Genomic DNA, 21,740 nt, shown 5'->3' on the forward strand with positions numbered 1-21,740 from the left:
TTATACTAGATTCTGAAAGGTGAGGCTGTCATCTGACTTCAGACAAGTGCTCTGTAGTTCCATTTTTTTCCAATTTCAGTGAACAGGGAATGGCTTGGAGAAGTGGAGTAGGGAAAGATTGTTCATGGTGTTTTCTCATAAAATGTCTGGATTTAGAGACATCAAATGAAATTAGGGTGGAGATTATAATCTAATTAAAAATCTCTCTTCAGCAAACTTGTAGTTAAACTACATGGCCTATCAGTGTGGATAGAGTTAAATGTGTTAAAATGAGGAATTGGCAGAAGGAAAAGACAAATTGAGACTGATCTTCTCTGGGTCAGGGAACTCCAATGTGCAGCTCACCAAAGCAGAAAGGAGCACACCAGGGGGGTATGTTTTTTTCAGTTCAAATAATATTACCTGAGAGTTTTTGCTTATTTTCTTTCAGGAAGCGTTTTATGAGAAATAAAGATTGTTGGATGAATTCTGCATGTCACAGACATGAGAGGCACCTTTCAGGAGTTACTGCTGGAGCTGTCCTGCTAGACTGGTGCCATACTACTGTGCCTACCCTAATTCAAGGAATAGTAATTGAAAAAGCTAGTGGGAATTCTGAATTTGGTTTCAGAAACTTAAACATTCAGTTTTATTAAAATTTCAGCATTTGAGTTTATTGACTTCATAGGGAATCGAGATTACACTGCTGCAAAATGTCACAGAGGGGATTCCTCTTGTAAAATTTCTAAAATGGCCATATTTATTATTTCAGGTGAAAACATAGAGGTCCTACAGGAAAATACTACCTTTCCTCCAGGGCAAATGGAATATGAATTTTCTAGGATGTTGTGGAGGGAAGGTTCACAAGGAGTGCTTTAGCCTGGTGAGGCTCCAGCACTGTGCTGCCCTCTTGGGTGCAGCCAGCCCTGCCTGTTGGCTCTGGAGGGGTCCAAGGGAGGCTGCAGTGGTTGTGAGGACAGATCCACCCTCTGAAGATTTGCAGTTTAACTGGGCAAGTTCCTTGTCCCTGTGTTGCCAAATCATCTGAGCAGGGCAGGGCACTACTTCATGGTTTGGTTTCCCATTTGCAAAGAGGGCACAGAAATATTAAAACATCTGTGAAGGTTTCGACAATTCTACTTTAGGACTGCAACAAATTTGTGTGATGCAACTGTATTGCATTTATATGATAAGCCTGCATAAAAGTAGTTTATTTTCTAGTGTAGGGGATAAGTAAATCCTCTTTTAAAATAAATCTTTATCTTGAAGAAAAACTGTATATGATTTAGGAGAGTTAAGGCCAAGTTAAGAAAGAAGCCTGGGGCCTGGAAGCTAGATAAAGCCCACAATTTAATCATATACCCATGCCCAGACAACTTTTTCTGTTAATTTATGAGTTTAGCACAAGTCATTATATGAATTTTTAAAAGAGATAGGCTTCTTTCAGCAAGGAATAGATTCTGGTCTGGATTGCTTCAGGGCAAGAACATTGCAGAAGTCAATGAGGAATTTTTGTGGAATTTTTTTAATATGCAAAAGCAAAATATATTTATTCCAGCACGTTTATGCTATGCAGAATAATCTTTGGATATATTTATGCTGTAGGTTAAAAAGAAGGGATCTTAAGGGCTATGATTTAAAAAAGAAGTGAAAAATCAACATTTATATTCTAACTGCAAACACACAGTAAGTAGAAATATTAAAAAATAAATTATTCTTTCCAAGATCAGCTACTTCATAGTTAGATAAAAGCTTAAATCTCCTCATTAAATACCTTAAAAATAATACACTTTAATCAATTAAAATAACAGAAAATTAAAGTATGTGCATGATCAAAACAGTCTTTGTACTAGTTGCTTTAAAAAGCCTTCTTCTCTAAAGCTAAAGTAGATTTCAATTGATCTAGATAACCCTAATTATTTCTGCTACACTCTAATATTTACAGTACTAAAATAAAAACATTCCAAGTAGTTGAAAAATATTACTGACTTACTGCCTTTAATAGTGGCTGTTTTTCAGTTTCTTAGTAATTATGCACAGTAATACAGGGATACTTAAACAACAGACATTTTCAGCAGAGAAGTAATAAAACACTTGGATTATTAAGTTGTCCATACTAAAAAACGCCTGTTGCTACTGTGCTGCTCTCAGATACTGGATTTTTGTTATTCACGTGGGAAATCTTGTGTTTCTTGCATCTGTTTCCACACACAAACCCCTAACTGGTCCAGGTCTTGATAATGCTTAGAAAAACAAGTTCGAAAAAGCAATTGTTGGAACACAACATTGCTCCCAAGTGAAGATGATTTAGTACCCAACAGACCTGTTGTCTGTCCTTCAATCTGATCGGTCATCATGCTCCATAAGAATCCCTTGTCAGATGGAAAACATCAAGGAATAAACAGAATTCAGCATTGCTACACTATTTAGCCAGCAACCATGCAAAAATGATAAGGCATGGAATGCATTTAAACTGCCATGCAAGCCACAGGGGTATCTGATGGATGATTAAAAAAGAAAAAAATATTAACACTTGTCAAATAATAAAGCAGTGTACTTCAGTCAGTGACAGACTTAGGAATTTGTATTAGGAAAAATTTTCAAACAGGAAGAAAAATTTATCTAGCAGACTCATGTACTGGAAGTGGGCCAGCATAATTTAAAACTCTGAGGTACTTCAGTGAAAGACGGTAATTTAGGAGTTCTTCAGTGTGACTTTACCATGGTTCTTTTGCCACCAACAAGGAGCAAATTATTCCCCACACAGCTGATGAGACATCCCTTGGGCTGGCCCTGTATGTCACAGCTCACTCTTCTGAGACCTGCATTCCCAACTGCTCCAGAAAGATCATTTTAGTGTTTATTTTATCTCATGGAGGAAAGAAATTTTCAAAGAAATCTATAAAAATGGCATAATACTTCACATTTTAAATTATTCCTTATTTATCTGTGCTTGATTTCTTGTGTAGTCCCAGCAGGCTGAGAACTGTAAGTAGGAATTTTGTGGTTGAAAAAAAAAGGTGCTTTGCACCAAAATTTATACAGATAGAAACTTTCTATTTGGCATTGATGTTATCAATATTAATTTTTAAATTAAATAATTAATATTATCAATGTTAATTTTAAAATTAAAAACTTAGTTGTACTAAATTTAAAACAGGAATTATTGTTTTTCTTAGCATATACCCTACAAATGGAAAAAATATTTTTCTTTGTTTATTTCTGCCTCTATGCAGTGTTCCAGCTGCAAGCAGTTGTTTGTCATAAATGCTTGCTTGTATTGATTTTAAATTATTAACGGCAAGATTTCTACAGGCTTTTTAAAAAATATTTTACAGCGATAAATGTTCCCCAAAGGAAGAAGGCAGTGTCCTTTAAAAGCTTTTGACGTTTCCAATAAGTTGATATTAGAGCTAGAACCTTTTTATAAGTAAAACTCTCCAAAGTGAAGAATGGGAGACGTTTTTCTGAGATGAATCTGTTTGGCCACTGGGTGCCATCCTTGCTCCACTTTAAGGCTGGTCGCCAAGCAGCATTTCTGTTCAGCCGTAAAATCCTGTGAAAATGTAATGCCAGTGCAATTTCACACCATCATAATGTTTGTGTGTGTGCATGTGGCAGAATATGTTCCCAGCACAAGGCAGCATGCCTTTCTTGCACATGCCACTGAGAGACTGGAGAGAAATATCCTTACAGGTTCAGCCATGTTGTATCCTGCAAATTTTTTTCTTTTTCATTCCTCCATCAGCTGGTGAGAATAAGGCTGCGCTGAAAGGGCTGTCCCACACATGAGCATGTAAGTGACCATGCTTCTATGCAGTATTAACTTAGGCTCTGGCATTATTTGAAAGAAAATAATTCCCTGGATGCACACTTGCTTTCTAGATCAATTTGGGATGTATGGGCCTAGGTCATCCAAGCAAAACATTATCCAGACTATATTATGTACAAAAATATTTGTAATTGCAATCTTGTATAGGTTATTTATTACACTGTTTCATTGGCTGCTCTGGGTGGTGTCTGCTATTGGTTTAGTCTGGGCAAAACCCCTGGCAGAGTAAACAGCTTCTAAGAGGAATGGTGTCAGTAGTTCTGCGGGCTTAGTCTTTCCAGTTTAAACTGCAAACACTTTACATGTACGAGAAATAGACTGTAGTACACACACCCCATCGTAATCTGCCTGTGTGTACAACAGCCTGCCTAACTCACCTACCCTGCTTCCTCTGCTGCCACACAGCTGTGTGTGTTCTATGCCTGCAACAAGCTCAGGGCACACAAAAACCCCACCCCAAAAATAACAAAAAATCCATTCCTATCGATGGCCTTCATAAACTCTATTGTTAAGTTGATTCCAGTAGCTACTTGTGCTACCTCTACCTTCCCCGAAGGAAACCTGTTGCTGTGAGGAGTGGTAAGGAAAAGATACAAGCAGCAAAAGAGTATACATGTATTCAGAACATGACTGTCAAGAAACAAGTGTTTATGTCAGTGTTGCAGCCTTTTACCTCAAAGTAGTGATATACGAAAGCAACCATAAACCTTAGTTTAGAGAAAAATTATAAAGCTAGTAGTATGTGGGTAGTAAATAAGGAGCTAAATAAAGATTTAAGAGCCTATTATTTGGTTTGTTTTTTTTTTTTTTTTGAAAGAATGGGATCTGTACATTTTGGATTTTGTCAAAAAGCTTGTGGTGCTGAGGCTGTGAGTTGTGCATGAACCAGAGGCCGTGCTGCAGTGCAGGGTGCTTAGGCACCTAGGTGCTTAGGCTTTCTCTGCTGGGGAGCTTTGTGGATGAAGGGGGCAGTGCAGGATGTACGTTCTGCTCTGGGGAGAGGAGCTGGGCCAGAGAGGAGCCTGCCCTGCAGAAGTCCCACATGGGGTAAACCTTGGCTTGTGAAGATGTAGTGAGATGAATCTCTGGTTTGGGGAGAAAGCTCTTTTGGGCACTCCTGAGTGCCCCTAGGGAGTGATTTATGGGTTCAGAATAGGATGGCTGGATTTCTTTTAAACCTGCAATCAGAACTTGGCAAAAAGTAAGGACAAAAAGACAAAAGCAGACTTTCAGGAGAATCACAGAAATGTTCTCAGTAGCATTCCTGTAAACGTACGAAGTAATGTTGAAGGTATTGTCAATATTATTTATTGTCCACCTGACAGTATTCTGCTATAGCTGTCACTCTAGCAGGTCTGAAATAGGACTTTCTCCCCAGTGGAGCAGTAACCCACTCATACATTTGCATAACTTTCCCCACCAGTCACTGCACTGCCAGCCTGATTTGTCACAGCTGCTTGGAAAGAAAATTTCAGTGGCTCCCAGGAAATCCCATCCAGCACCATTGTGCCCCTGCAGCACCACCATGGCCCTGGGGTGACACAGGACTGGTGGTCCTGCATGTTGGCTTTGGTGCACTGAGAGCTGCTGCAGTGTGCTGGGATCACAAAAATAGTGTGATACCAGTGCACATTGTAGCTCTGGTGGGATTTCTGAGGTTCCGGCTTCGGGGTTTTTTTCAGTGTCTGATCTTGGCAACCCCTTCACTTCTTTCACATGCTCTCTTCCACCATGTGCCAAATTGAAAGTTGCAGAGCACATTTTGGGCTCTTTTCACCAAATGTGTGAGCTTCCCCCTATGCCTTCACGTTACATCCACCATGAGAAGAAACCTGTCCGTGCTCCTTCCACTCTTAATCATGTTTTTCCTCTTCTAAGTCTTCAAGGAAGGAGCCAGAACTTTTCCTCCACTTTCTGGGTAGGAAAAGGCTATGTTGTATCCCACTTTTCTCACCCTCCCAAATTTACAGGCGTAAGGGGGAGGGCTAGTCCACATTACCCATTCTGCTCTTCATGGGAGTAACAAAGCTGACTTTTTGCCACCAAAACCAAGTAAAGCTTTGTGGGAAATGGCAGCCTGACACTTTTGTAGTACAGAGAAATAGTTGCCCTAGGTTTGGTGCTTGTGTTTGTTTGAAATTCTGAAACAGAGACTGAATAGACCCTTTTGTACAAACTTCTCATCTGCACTGATGGCCATAAAAACTCGACAGTTGCTAGCCTGCAGTATGTGACACACTGGTTCTTTCCTAATCACCATCAGCCAAAAGGACGTGAACACTCCCCAGCGCGCCTTGGGAGATCATTGTGTCCAATGTGCATGCCCTGTAAAACTCCAGTCCTGGGCTGCTGTGGTTATGGACTTTGGCCTTAAGAATAATAGATGCCTAGACCATTAATTTTTTTTATTTTATGCCTCTGTTCTTTTAAAATCAAAATTTCTTGTTCCTTTTATTGACTGCCATATATTTTGTTTCTGTCTACTAGGAAACAACCCTAGCATCAAGGATCGGTTTTTAGTAACATAAAATAACGTTTTTTGCACCTATTATAGTTTATAACAAAATTTTATATGTCATTTTTATCTCTGAAATGTATTATTTCTTTTTGATGGGTCCCAATTTCAGAAAGCAGTATGTTCAGATAGGATTGATTGATTAGAAATATTCAAAATGCTTTCTGTTTTTAGCTATAGTTCTGGGGCTAGCTTTTTAAATAGCACGTTTAACACTGTGACAATGACATACCTTCCTTTGCCCTTTTAAAATGAAAATTATAAGACAAATCCTTTCCTCAGGCACATACAGTTTGATCCTCAAAGCAGAAAGTAAATACCATAGTTTTGTCCTAAGTCCACACTGCATGATAATAAAAAAAAAATCCTAAATTCTATATTTGATAGTTATATATTGCTTAATGTCTACTTTTCTTGTTCTGATAGAAGCAGACTAAATAGCTTTCTTAATGCTGTGAAGTTTCTCTTTTAATTAAAAGAAATACCAGCATCATACTAAGCAGTAGTTGTATTTGGTAAATGGTCAAACACAACTTTTTGAAACTAGTCTAAATGCAACTTTCTTTGTTCTACATTTCATGTCCAAAGTACATGTTAAGCTGTTAGTTTGCCATTCAAAGGTGGAGCAGTTGCACTACATACACATACATGCTTCAGCTGCAGATTTTGAAGCTGGATGCATGTACTGCATTATTCTTGGTTTACAGATGTAAAACTGACTAAATCAAGGAATGACCTTTTCCAGCAAAGGGTTCAGACACCTACTGTGGGACCTGGGACAGAGTTTGGACTTTTGATCTCACAACTGCAACCTTCTGTTTATGTAGGGTTAATCTGAGGAGGTATAAAATACACAAATCCTGTTCCACCCTGCCTTTCATCCAACAACTGCTCAGATATAAGACATTCACAGAGACTGGAACATGGAAGGAGTCTGGTAGAGCTGACAGCTCCAAAGTGTGTTTATATGGCAGCATGAGGTTTCCTTGGGCAGAGGCATAGGACTGGTTGGTCTCAAAAGCTCTCCCAAACTAAACATGTTTCTGGGTGATTTCACTACTGAAGGCAGAGCAATGCTTCTGTGATAATCATGTTAAAAAAATTGTTAAAATCAAGAGGAAAATACACATCAGTCATTTCCATACCCATTCCCCTTTACTGTAAATTTTGTAAAATTCCCTTTTAATGCCACTATCCTGCCTCTACTTCAGTTAGTCATTTGAAAAGAGGTTCTAACTCAGCTTTGTGAAGGGCAAAGAGTTGCTATCCACAGTCTCCAGAAACAGATGGAGGCCTTTAAAAGCCAGTTTGCTCTGGGCATTAAACATGCTGGAGCTGCAACATTTGATTCTTTCTCTTTTGGAGAGGGTAAATGTGTCAGACTGGAATGTAACAGGCTTTGGTCTTCCATGGTTATGAAGAAGTACAAAATCTGTCCACTGGTGTTAATAACTGACTATAAAGATATATTTTAAAAGGTGCCTGCCTGCAGCTATAAATATAAGCAAGTATTTTAGAGGCCTTTATATATGAAAAGAACCTTTCACAAATAAAAATCTTTGCCATCAGAAAATTATGTCTTCAAAATGGCTTCATGGAATCATAGAAGATTATGTGAGAGATAATGAAGGCATCACATTTAAATATTCTTCACTTTGATACTTTCTCTTCAGCTTTTGATGATCATCCTTTAAGGTTTTTCAGATCCTAATCTTTTGAGAGAGATTTGCGATGAAGAGGTACTTGAAAAGGCAATTTTATTTCTTCTCTGTGTGTCGTGTTGTCTGGAGCTGCAGTTTCACTCCAGAGTGTACATGAGGTCAGATCCTGACCTGCTATTCGAATAGTACGTGGACTCTGGACTCTAACAGTGCCCCTGGGATTTTAAGATGTACACCACATTATTTTGCCAGGTTATTGTGCTACATTGGAATATATATTGCATGAGATATCTTTATAGGTGTTAAATATTATCAAGTTCCTTTTTACTTCTTTCCATCAGTCAGGCAGTATTTTCTGATGAGGAAATCTTGCTGATCATTCCACATGCCACTGTAAATAAGGCTATCCAAATGGTGGACTGCATTCAGTAAGCGGAAGTTGCTGTTACAGAATAGTTCTGGTACCACATAGGAAGGAAGCTGAGTATGTCAAATGGCAGAATGTACCTTCTTCTTAAACAAAGCCATACTAATATGCTTATCAGTATGTTTCAAAATACTGTCCTTGCATAATATGCACTGATGTCTTATCCACACAGGTACTAAAACCAAAGTAGAGAAATTTTAAGATGACATGGCAAAGTAGGATGTCAGTGTTTTCTGTTTTTAGCTGGACTGGTTGTCCATGGTTGTGCACATTTTACAAAGGAAGAATGCTTTGGGAAGAACTCGCCAGTTTCTTTACATCCAATTTTATCACATTATCAAATATTGATACAGAAGATTGTGAAGAATATGCTATTAGATGAGTTAGTGCAAAATCATTTAGTAAGCATTTTCCTTCTTAGGCTTTATTCATCCACAGGAGCCCAAAGGCTTATTAATACTGAACCAAAAATGTTATTTTTCTGTTCCCATGGGCTGTCTTCTATAGTGGCCAGAATTGTGACTGTATGGTGAAAGCCACTTTGATGTTCCACGTGTTTTGCAGTAAGAGGGTCATTAATGACATATGGCCTTTTGTGATGGCTGATGGAAACTAAGGCTCAACCAGTCCCTTGTCTCTCACCTGTTCACAAGTAAGAAGCAGGCTGTGACAGAATTTAGGTGCTAGCAAAGAGCGATGAGGAAAGGAGAATCTTGTCTCCCACCTGAACTGAGTACAAAGGTGCTTTTCCTCCCCTATGTATTCATTCCACTCTATTCCATGCATGCCTGAGTATGGAGTAACCACAGATCTTATCCTTATGCTCTTTTTTGGAGGCATGACATCCTTTTTTTCAAGCTACCTACAACTGATGATATTTTCCTAGTCTGGCAACTGCTGAGTTTGTATTTTATTAGGCAAGACCAGTTGCCTTCCATGTGTTCAGCCAAACTTGTGTTCCTGATTCCCTTCAAGACAAATTTCTGGGTTAGTACTGGACATATGGAAATGTGTCCAGAGGACGCACATCTGGCTTTAACTTGCCATAAGCTCACAGAAGAGTCATATGAATTTTCCTCAAGGATACAAAGAGCATTGAAATTGAAGATTCACAGGGTGAAAAGATTTCCGAGTAAAATGTTCTTAATTGTTTTAAGGAAGAGGAAATTGAACTTCTAAATGTTCAAAAACCCACAGCCTTTTAAGGGATTGTAAATCACTGGGGTGCTTAAAAAAGATAATTTCACTGTAACTTGAATTTTAATTGCCTGCCCCTTCCTTTTGCTGTCATGGTACTTTCATCACTTCTGTTTTCCTGAAAGGGAGTGTTGCTATTGTTGTTTATTTTAAGAAATCCACTGAAATTTTTCCTGCAGTGCTGCAAAATTTCAGGAAGGGATATGTCTTAGTATTCAGTGTTACTAATATTTTTTATATATCTCTGTAATTTTAAAATATGAAGTTTTAATGAATGTTCTCCTCTAAACCCTGGACTTTTGCATTTCTAGCCTGAGAAGCTGAGGATAGTCAATGCCAGGTGCAGCCAGAATACTGCTGCAGCCCCACAACATATCATTTTTTTAACATTATTCAAATTAGGCTCTGCACTCATAATTCTGTTGTTTCCTTTATTGCTGTTGTAAAGCAAATGGTTCTTTTATACAAATGTTATCTCCTGGCTATTAATTCAGCAGTTATTTTGGATTATGGCACTCCTGTTAAATTTAGGAATGTAAAACCTCATAAATATTTAAAAGTTTCAGACTGACGTGGGAAGAAATTTTTTTTACTTGCTTTGTTAATATCCTGTTGTTCAATTTGTAATAGATTTGGAATATATTCTTTCTCCACTGTTTGACAAATGGAAAAACAATTATAGTTGAGCAACTGCTTCAAGTGTTCTACCTTGAATTGCAACAGGCTAATAAAAGTGTTGGTTTCCAGAAAAAATAGCAAGGAAAAGATCTGTTTTTCTTTAAAAGGCCAAAAATTCTGAAAGTGTTAATTAGATCCCACTTCAAAGTTAATGAAAATGCAGCAGTAGGTTTGCAAAGATTGTTTGATAAACAATTTCAAGAATCAAGTGCGTCTCTTTCAGCCTGCTATTTAAGCTTTTCACTAAGGAGCTAAGGAGTATGCTGTACAAATGTGTTTCTTCCCCAAAAACAATTATATTGAGTCTTATTTCTATCCAGTGAGTGTGTTCATAGACTTAATATTAATGTGCATCTCCAGTATCCCCCAAGTCTTTGAAGAATAACTGAATGATAAAAAAGTCACAAGTTTTGTAAGATTGCTGAAGGTCTGGACAGCACAATCTCAGGGCCAGCATTCCTGCTTCACACCGTAACCTGGCTCATGCAGGTGCTGCCACTGAGCAAGCCACAGCACATCTCTGTGTTCAACTAAATACATCAGCCAGGCCAGCACACATTCCTGTGCTTGTGTGTGCAAGAGCGGCTCATTCTGCTCTTACAAACAGAAGTCCCTGTTATACAGACAAAGCAAAATGTATGGCTTTTGCTGTTGTTTTATTGACTAACTATAAAATCAGCATGTTGAAAATTCTTTTATTTTACTTTGGAGTGTACTTCTGCTAGACATGTCTTGTTTTCCTCTTCTTCTGGCTCTGTGTGTGCATAGTGAACAGTGTAAAGCAAAGGGCACTTGTATGCTTATGATTGTGAAGGCATTTGGATGAAGAAATTCTGCAGAGCAGTATATTTACTTTGCATTTGTAAATGGTAGCAATTAAAACTCCCAGCTTCTGGCTATCCAGATGTTTCTTGCATTACAGCACTGTAATTTGCATTGGAATATATTGTGTTACTGCAGTGGCTGTAAAGTGGTCAGCTTTCAGTCTAAATGCTGTATCAGGGCTCCAGTTGGAATGGTGAGCATATTTCCTGCTCATACCAGGTTCTTCTCCTTCCCACTGTTTCCACACTCTATTAGCTTGACGTGTTTGTGTTTCTCAGATGAAGACTTTTACTGCTCAGCATTTGAATCAAGCAGGGAATGTATCGGCAGGTCAGAACTGATGTACGGTCTGTTTCTTGTAAGAGTGAAAAAAAAGGAAAAAAGGACGGAAGTTTTGAATCAGAAATTTCCCTTTGGCATTTTCAGGCAGCAAACATCCCTCTGGTGTCAGAGCTTGGCATTGACGATATCCATTTTGATGACTTCTCGCTCGATGTGGATGCCATGATTACTGCAGCCCTGCGGATGTTCATGGAACTTGGAATGGTTCAGAAATTTAAAATTGACTACGAGGTAACCATCTGTGCTGCAAATATCTGCTGCTTTTGTCTTGGCACTGCTCTGTCCATTTGTACACATTTAGTAGCCCTGCTACAAATTGCACTTTGAATTTCAGACGCTGTGTAGGTGGCTTTTGACAGTGCGGAAGAACTATCGAATGGTCCTGTATCACAACTGGAGGCACGCTTTCAACGTCTGCCAGCTGATGTTTGCCATGTTAACTGTGAGTACCCAGCACACAGCCCCCAAGAGCTTTCACTGCCACACTGCCTAACCTGTCTAAACATTTTCCAGCATTCAATTTCTTTTCTAGTTATTATGCTACTCATTTCCAATAGCAAAGCAGACAGAATTTATTCAACTTAAGGCAGCACATATTTGCCAAGACCTTATAGTGTTTTAGTGACAGTGATATCATAGGCACATTAAAGTGATTGAAAACAGATGGCAGTCTTGGAGTGCTCTTGTTATTACAGATCTTGATCTCAAGAAATGTTTTTCTTTTGGAACTCTTTGATTTGACATTTATTTCAAACTCCTAATTGAGAAGTACAAAACCAAGGATTAGAATCCCAAAGTATTTATTATGTTGATATTTATTATCTCCTTATCCAGCTTAATCTAAATAGTTTTAGAAGATATTGCCTCAAAACATTTGAAAATTATCTTCCAGCATAGTGATCTAAGTGAATCTTGAGTCTCCACTGGACATTGTTAGCACTTAGGGATTTTATTAGCATGTATCTCCAGCAGTACCTGTAGCTCCTTTAGCATACAAGTAAATTCTACTGAAATTTAAAGTAAATTCTGCTGAAAGTACCACTAGAACAAGCATACTGCTCTCTCTCCCTACCCCACAGCGACTTCAGTGCAGGAAATAACCCACGTTTGACTAGCTCATTCTTGTAAATGTACCAACAAAAAACTCACGGGTCCCGGATGCCAGAACTTTGCATGTTGGGCAAGAAAAAGAGACTCTGACTTCCCCAGCAGGTGAAGATGTCATTCTAGTGCTTGGGCAGTCCCAGCAGGGTGGGTGTGTTTCTGTGAGTGTTGATGGAGGCATAGTGAAGCTATACCATGCATCATGAGACAAAGGAAAGGAAGACATCCAACGAGAGAACCTCTTCCTCTGGGCATGAGGCTGCTCAGCTGCGCAGAAGGAACATTGTTTCAGCAGGTGTTTGGTGATGCTCTCTAAGGAAATTCGGTGATAAGGCCTGGGTGTAGGTAGTTTTTATGGTTTTACAAATTTGACATGCATTTTTTTCCCAGTTTTAGACAGAGGAAAAGCATTTTACTCTGATGAGCACAGGCAAAGGCGGGCAGCGCCGCTGGGTGTGAATTACAGTGATTTCTGCCGGAGGCTGCCGGGGCGGGGAGCCCCCAGCCCCGGCGGTGGCACCCCTAGGTGGAGCTCCGAGGCCAGGTTTGCAGCACCGCTGCTCTGCCGGTGGGACCGGGCACTTCCATCCCGGCTAAAGTGCCCCCCCTGGGGCCAGCAGACAGGGAGCGGGGCCCTGCTGCTCCAGCAGCCACCAGCCGCCTGCCCGGCATCCACCGACAGATGCTCTGACCGTGCCTCTCACGGCGTAATTTCAGAGCCCTGTTAGCAGTCAGCAGAGCGGTGCAACTGTGTGAGATGTGATCCAGCGTTTTTAAGCCAAGTTTGTCTCCTTGCCCACACTCTTGGTAATAAACAGAATGAGCAATTCCATGTGAAGGGCTGGATGTGAGTGGCCACAGCACTGGTGTCTCCACACATCCCACCCCGCTTTGCCTCTGCTCTGGCTGGGAACAGGGTAAGTTCAGGGCATGATCTGTTTGGTCTGCTCTCCCTTCCAGACACAGGAACATTCATTTGTGCAAAAAAACACACAAAAGAGAAACTTGACATTAGGAATAATCCAAGGCTTGCTCCTACTGCATTTGTCATGGGGATACCATCCAAGTTAGCATGTGCCTTCTTTTTTCACTGGTAAAAGGGGGGAAATTCTTAGACAAACCCCTTGAAGGGCTTCTCAGAGTCCTTCTCTGCCGCTCAAGAAGGCACTGCTTTGTGCAGTTATTGCAGTTTATTTCTGATTTCTCCGTGATAGTGAGCAATGTAGACTGCCCCACAAATAGAAACCAGTAATTCTATTTTAGGGCATTTTCAGGTAGGATTTACCATAGTATAGTGTCTATATATATGTCTAACCTATAGTGCAGTAGCCTCTAAGGGCCCCAACCTACTCCCACTGAATACACAAGGAAAATTCAGCTGTGTTGAACAAGCCAAACAAGAGAAATTCAACAAAGAGCAGACCATTGTTTCACTCCTGGTAAATTCAGCCTTTTGCATATCTAAAGCATGTTCCTGAATGTCTAAGTATTCTCTCTCCTGAACGATCATAAGCCCAGTTCTACAAGCTATAGTTCTGTATTTCACATGCCCAAGAATTCTGAAGACAGCACTGCAGCAAGGCTGCTCCTGCAAGTTAAGGGAGTACCTGAGAGTAAAGTGCAGGATCAAGCCCAGGCTTGATTATCAGTGCCTTTGCCAACACAGTTCACATTGATACTTATTTCAAAGGGCAAAAATGAACAAGTAAGCAATACCAAATTAAAATCCCATCTGGTGTGCTAATAACAAAACATATAGATGTGGGGCAAGGTATAATGAATGCAATTCATTTCCTCACATGAAAGAATGACCTCCATAACTCACTGGAGACTCTGCCACTCATGAGTTATGGGTCATTCCTTTTCTGCTGAAAATAAATTTTACTGCACCATCGTCTATAGCCATGTTTTTGTTTTTCCTCTTGTAAATTCTGAAATGGGGAAATGTAATCCTCTATTTACCTGCATTATGTTCAAAGAAGATATCTCCTTACTGTAGTATTGTTTTAAATGAAATATTTTTTACTACGTGACAGATGCTGTATTTCTTTCATATATTCAGTGACAAGACTTTTCATTAAATAAAATGTGGCATTTATTTTTGAGATATTGCTACTGTTAATAAATTCCTTAATTGGTTTCCCTGCATTTGCAATACAGTGGAATCCTTGAATTTAATCAAAGTTTGGATTACACAAAAGAATATTTATTACAACATCAATTTCATATTATAAAACATCCCTTTTAAGTTATTTTAACTTAGCCATGAATATTTTCTCTAGACTGAAACTTGATACATGGTGTGTTGTCAGTTACAAACTATTTTTAATCCCTTTTTATAACTAGATCTTTATTACTATTTGTTATAGAAGAGCTGTGTTTAAAAAAAATAAAAAGAGAAAATGCTATTTTTAGAGGATTTTTTTCTGCTTGGGTAGATGTTACCAAAACAAAAACAACAGCAATGCCACTAGAAATCAGGTGAACCTCTTTCCTAATATCCAAGTTATTCTGTACACTGGTGGATTCTACACAAAATTAATTAATCTTTTTTTTCTTCATGCTTGATCATCTTTTCTGCTGTGTAAATTTTAAGGAATTATAAAGTTTTTGTAGCAAGTCTTGCACTTCATCAATTCCCACTGAAGTGCATTCCTGAGCACCTGGTGGAGCTTGGGTCCCTGTACTGTTTATGTAGTAACTGTGGCCACATTTCAGACTGTTTACACAGAGGATACTTAGATTTGAATGTGCATTTCTCTAAGTAGAATTTGTGGTCTTTGGGGTGACTAGCAGAGCTTTCACAGATTATTGCAGCAATTTACTGGTGTTTCTGAGTGCAAGTTCCTACCAAGGAAGGGCAACAAGTCCCCCTGTATCACTTAAACTCTCTTCTTGCCAGTGGGTGAAATTATGCCCCTTTGAAAATCAGTGATATTTGGGAATTCTTACGTGGTGTTGGTGTTCAGCCTTGGTTTGATCCTCCAATACAAATATATTTTGTATCTCTTGTATATAATTTCCTTTCATGCTAACTAGATCATGTGGCTAATTGAGGAGTGTCACTGGAGACTGACACCGTGAAAAGACAAGTGTTACAATTTTCCAGCTCACCCAGTCATTTTTGCAGGTACTATGCCCTTCTGCTTCTGAAGAACCAGGTTGTTTCTGCCATGGGTGAGAGGCACAGCACCAGTGGTGCCCCACAGAGGCTTTAGGACCTCCTCCAGACAGGATCTGTTCACGATGCTTGAGATTAGCAATAGCAGTAAGGGTTTTTTTCTCTGCCACGAGCCCGTTCAGGCAGGAAGACTGCTATGACAAGTATCCAAGAGGAGAAGCATAGTGATAAAAAAATGTTTCTAGGATTAACTCCCCCATTCACAGTCATGTCTGAGGTGCTTGTAGGGAATTTCATTGCATCCGTTTTCAAATGCCTCTCCCAAATTCAAGTGGGGATCTGCAGCAGAAATTTGAGACATTCCATCTTTAAATCATGCCTTCTCATTTCAAAGTGCCAGATTGAAAAGAAATCTAATAGTTCATAACAGTTCCACAGAGTATATTTTATCTGGGTTCTTTTAAAGAGCCAGCTTAACATGTCCGCTATCTCTGACAGTAGGGACTGACTAAGATGGTCATCTCAGGATTGAAGAAATCTTTCTAAGTACTTCTCTGAATTTCAAAATTTTATCAGTTTAGTTTTGGGTTTTTTTATTTCTCTGATTAAAAAATCCAGTTCCTGTCTCAGTTTGCAGTTACTGGTATTTGTTTTCAGCTTTTTTTGCCTTTAGTGCCTCCTGGCTAGCAGAGAAATGGCATGCTGGAAATGCAACAAAGAGATAATAACAGATCACTCCAAGGACATTATCTATTCTGCTAACCATCTGACATACAGCAGGGAATAGAATATGACAATAAAGCATTTATCTTCTCCTTACTGAAACGTTCATGGTATCAAAACGAAGTTGACTGTTCCTGGATGGACTAACATTACTTATCCCTTTTGCTACTGATAGTTACAGCTGCTATTTTTTTTTCTGCTCTCAGACCGCAGGATTTCAGGAGATTCTAACTGAAATTGAAATTTTAGCTTTGATTGTGGGATGCTTGTGTCACGACCTTGACCACAGGGGAACCAACAATGCCTTCCAAGCCAAGTAAGCTTTCTAATTCTTACTATTTTAATTTGGTTTTCTTCCACAGGAGAGCAAAAGGTGACCAGGATAAAGAATGAAGCATTAATTTCAAGCCTTCTAGGCCAAGGCCAAGTACTCTTATTCCTGTGTGCAGTGAGGGACTATCCATCTTTATCATTCTCTGTTCCTTTAAGTAATTGCTGGCTTGTCCTTTGTAGCTGGCTGTTGAACTGACACCACATATTGAAATGTGGTGCCAAAACTTGATGTTCTTTTCAGGCTCAGCTGTTATTGATTCTGGTTTTCAACCCAAGAAGCACCTAAATTGTCTGTCTGGGTTGTTCTTGCTGACTGGGGTGCATGGCATTAAGAAAAACCTTGTTCTGCTATTGCAGAGAAAAGAAAATAAGTGAAACTGAAATAATGCTTTCACAGAAACCAGGCTGCTGCCCTCAGGCACAGTGAAGGAGAAGTAGGTTTGCAGAAGGTTTAAGAGTGGTACTTCTTACTCTGTAGGTAGGGGAACTTCTTAGACTAGGGTCAAATTCATTCCAAAATCTGCCTTCCCTGAGAATAGGAGGGACAACAAAAAATGTCCCCAGCAACATCCTGGCCAAGCTGTGAAATAAAGCTGCCAGACACAGAGATTCCTTCAAATCCCATGTTGTTTTCTTCACTCCCCAGTTCCTCTACAGTCAGAATACGAGACCCCAAGGCATTCCTGTCCTGCAGATCCCAGTGAGCATTTGTAGCTTTTTTTGTTCTGCTTTACTGCTAATCCTCCAGTATGATTGGGGAGTGGTCAAATGGTTGTCCAGAGATATTTGAAAGGCAGAGTGATGCTGTATTAGCCTATTATGTCCTACTTTTGCAGAAGTACTCTGCTGCAATGTGTGTATGCAGGGACTGCTGCATTTCTGGGGGCAAGGTGCCTCAGTGACCATCACTCAAACTGATGTTTCTGATGTTCACTAAGCTGCCATTTCCTGAGGTATTGGTGTTGCCATACAATCTCAATGAAACAATGACACTGTCTGGATCTTCAATCACCATAGCAGGGAAAATCAATTGCAGTGCTCAAAAGACAGAGCTCGTGGTGCAAAGGTTACCAAGCACTGCTAGATGCCTTTTTGCAGCTGAGTCTTGAAGAGAATCAAAATAGACGAGACAAATGGGAAGGAAGCTCAGCTGATTGATGTTTATGTTCCCAATTTACAAAAACGAGACCTAAGATTTACATCCTGGCCATTTTAGGCCCTGATTAAATTAACCACTTCTCTGCTGCACCATTATACAAGAGTATCTTTTGTGCAGAGGAATGGCTGAGTTAAAGGTACAGGGTTCAGCATTAGACTGCTATCACTCATACTTGTTGTTTGACAACAGAGTACAGAGAGGAGGCTACCATTTTATGACTCCATAAAGAAACTGCTGAAGACATTTAATGAAAGACAAACATTACCACACATGTATAAAACATCCCTGAAAACAGAAGCTGGAGTTTTCATAATGCTAACTATGATTTATTCCTCTAACCTGACATAAATTTAAGCATCACATTTTCCTATTTTATCTTCAGTGTCCAATACTGCTGTTCTGTATGATGAAGGTTCAAGAGGTATATGATGGAGGCAATATCACAGTTGTCTCAAATGGCTCTGTTATATATGTCAAGATCACATTCTCTACATTCTCTAGGGATGATGTTTCCTGGACATCCTTTTCTCTCATATAGCTGCATCTGATAATTAAGTATCAGTATGGTGCAGTTTTATGGTATATGCTCCTAGGAGACTCCTTCTGTGTCTAGCATAATCTCTTATTCTCATTTCTTTGGAAAGAAAACCCATCTTGTCACTTTAGGCTGGGTCCCAGAAGTGAAGTACTTTTCCTGAACTACTTTGGTACTTGGTGAACAGTGACCATTCTGACAGTCCAGTTCCATTCTCAGCACTTCCCAGTGATTTGCAATTTTATAATATTATTCCATATATTTTTGTCCTTTACATAGAAAACTGACCTGCTCTGTTCATTTTGAATCTGATCTTGGTTTAGACAATAAATGTGATGAGAAAATACATTCTAGAGATATGCTAAGCTTTACTTTAATATTCACTGCTCTCACTTGTGGTTTTTTTTGTTTACCTTAGTATTCGCAGTTAGGTTCTTTGTTGTTGTGTTTTGGGGTTTTAATTTCAGAGTTTGTAGTTGGCCATTGTAACCCCTTATGTTTATATCTATTAAGAATTAAAAATAAAAGGTAGCAGGGAAAGAGCTGATCCCAGCTCAAGGACATTACCTTGTGTCTTTACTGCACAGTTCTGTATCTGTGCTGTTGCTGAGGGACTTTGAAAGCTGCATTACAAAATTTCTTGTAGTTCCAGAAAAAACTTTATTCAGCTGGCAATATTTCACAAAGACTGGAACATAAATGTTTTGTATCTGGATTTAAATTAGTATTTTGATCTCATCAGCTGTCGTAAGTGAGGTTGCTGAAGTGGAGGTGGAGAGTGTGGCTATGTGCTTTTGTCACTACATTGTCTCTGAAACCTGCTTTGTAAGCAGACGAGCAGGATTTGTTGACTTCCCATGTTCTGTTTCAGGAGTGGATCAGCCTTAGCTCAGCTCTACGGCACCTCTGCTACCTTGGAGCACCACCATTTCAATCATGCTGTCATGATTCTCCAAAGTGAGGTACAAAAGCATTACTATTAATCTCACTGTAAGCTGTTGGGCAGTTTCAGCTGGAGAAAGGAAATACCATGTACAGTACCTTTTTAATGCCCTCTCCTTGAGCAATTATTTATTGGTTACCACAAAGGTCACAACTAGCACAAAATTAAACAACTACAAATGCTGATCACAGAGCCCACAGATTATATCTGTCTCAATCAGCAAGGGGCAAGGAGAATACATCCTAATCATATTGTCAGCTTTTCTCACTCTTCTTACATATATCCTGTTCAGAGGGTTAGAGGTAGCTGAAACAGGGCCTTACCTTTCTCCACAGGTGTCATACTCAGAGTATCAGAGCCATCCTTTACTGCACCAATTAAATTTCTTTGGCAGCCTTTCTGTAATCAGTATTTTTATTATTTTTTCATAATTTAATACACTATTTTAAAAAATTAAAATCAGTAATATCATGCTGTCCCAAAGCATACTAATTGCTTTGCAGATAGCTGTGAAGACAGAGCTCTTGCCTAGAATATCTTGCATATAACACTATACAGCACATACTACACCATGTATTTAATAACTGAGAAAATTGGAAGAATGGACATGGAGTCCTTTCAAAAGAACAGATGCATTTTCTTAATTTACAGAGATTGGTTGTTACAAAATGCATTTAGTAAATAGAAACCCAAAACTGCTGTTCATGCAGCACAATTGCAGACCACAGCCTGATCTGCAGTAACTTCTGAAGAGATCTGGAATGTCTCATGATCACAGACAAATGGGAACAGGGTGTTGGCTTTACCTCCCTCTGTGTACACTGCCAGGGAGATTTGTCACGGAACTGCACCTCCCCAGACCTTATCTCATGTATGTCCTCATATCATCATGATTATAGTAACCCTGTTGCTGGAAAATTCTTGGTTTTAATGGCATTTTAAACTTCCTAAGCAGTAGATGGCAGTGCATACTGAATGTGGACACTACAGGACTAAATATCACCAATATAAGACTCTGGTTAGAAGAACTTCAATATTTATGTAGGTGATTAGGAGAAAAAGACATGTAATACATTTATGTATGCTGATATATGTGACTATTGTCACAAAGATAATTTCTTAAGCTTACATTTAGAGTTTTTCATTAATTTTGTTTCTTTCATCTTATTTTCTCGAGAATTTCACAGAGGAATCATAGGATCTCTGTCCCTTTTGTTTTCAGAAATCCAGTTACAAAAGAACCTTCTCCCTCTCAAATAGAAATATCAAATAATTCATTTCCTTTCATTTTGGCCATAGAGCATCTTTCAAATTCTTAATCCACAATCCCTTAAAAAGCAGCCAGTTGGGCCCACAAAGGGTGTTTAAATTGCATATAAAATTGTGGTTCTTTAGTCCACATAGGCAATGGCTGTATACACTGTAGGACAAAACAGTAATGGGCAGAGTGAGCAAAAGGCCTGCTTTGAATGAAAAACTGATTTAGTGTCCTTGACTGCTCCAACAGCAGTTTGTGTGCATGCAAGCAGCAGCACAGATAAATCTATTAGGATCACTACTCAAAAGCTCCAATACACAGCTCTCCAAAACATTTAATAAGATGAGAGATTGAGAGGTATCCATAGCTTTTTCCTCATAAACTGAGTCTGTGCAGGGTCAGAGCAGAGAGTAAATCTTTACTTGACAGGCTATCATTTCAGCAGAGTTTAGAAAAACATATCAGGTGCTTGATAACAATCATCAACTCTTCTGCCTCAATGTAATCTTAGCAGTATTAGCATTATTATTTCATCATAGTTTTGCCATGAATCAGAAAAGGCTTGTGTTACAGAGCAACAGTAGATTAACAAGTTAGAAAACTTTTTTAAAAAACTATATTGATTGTTAGCCCTTTACCTCTTTTATCTCTTTCATTATAGGGTCACAACATCTTTGCTAACTTGTCCTCTAAGGACTACAGTGACCTTATGCAGCTTCTAAAGCAATCAATATTGGCAACAGACCTCACTCTGTATTTTGAGTAAGTATTGGCATTTCTGGTATTTGATGAATGAAAATTCAGAGAACTTACTCTAATGACCTATTAAATACCAATAAGGATATATAATATGAGAAATTAGTGTTCAGCTATGGTTGAAGAGATTTAGTCTAATACTTAGTATCTTTTAGACTAATAGATATATCTCAAGTGTCCAAATAAGTTTTGCTTAAATGTGTAACATGTCTGTATCAACCAAAAGCAAGTGAAATCTTAGGTTTGTACTTCAAAGGAATCCCAGGAACCAGTTGCAGCTCAGTTCCATAATTTTTCTGTCCCTGCTATGATCATTTCTTCAGGCACATAGAAAATCAATGATATTTGAGAA

The 21,740-nt window shown here is 39.0% G+C and overlaps 1 protein-coding gene across 1 annotated transcript in view; it reads left to right on the top strand.

The window, feature by feature from the left end:
- Window positions 1–21,740, top strand: part of PDE11A (phosphodiesterase 11A) — a 105,823-nt gene that overhangs the window by 59,152 nt on the left and 24,931 nt on the right. Inside the window, exons 11-15 of the mRNA XM_036386859.2 lie at window positions 11,541–11,687; window positions 11,791–11,898; window positions 16,611–16,720; window positions 19,303–19,393; window positions 21,294–21,394. Coding sequence (XP_036242752.1) covers window positions 11,541–11,687; window positions 11,791–11,898; window positions 16,611–16,720; window positions 19,303–19,393; window positions 21,294–21,394 — 557 coding nt within the window. The remainder of the gene's footprint in view (window positions 1–11,540; window positions 11,688–11,790; window positions 11,899–16,610; window positions 16,721–19,302; window positions 19,394–21,293; window positions 21,395–21,740) is intronic.

Source organism: Molothrus ater, chromosome 7 (genome assembly GCF_012460135.2).
Source record: "Molothrus ater isolate BHLD 08-10-18 breed brown headed cowbird chromosome 7, BPBGC_Mater_1.1, whole genome shotgun sequence".
NCBI lineage: Eukaryota > Metazoa > Chordata > Aves > Passeriformes > Icteridae > Molothrus > Molothrus ater.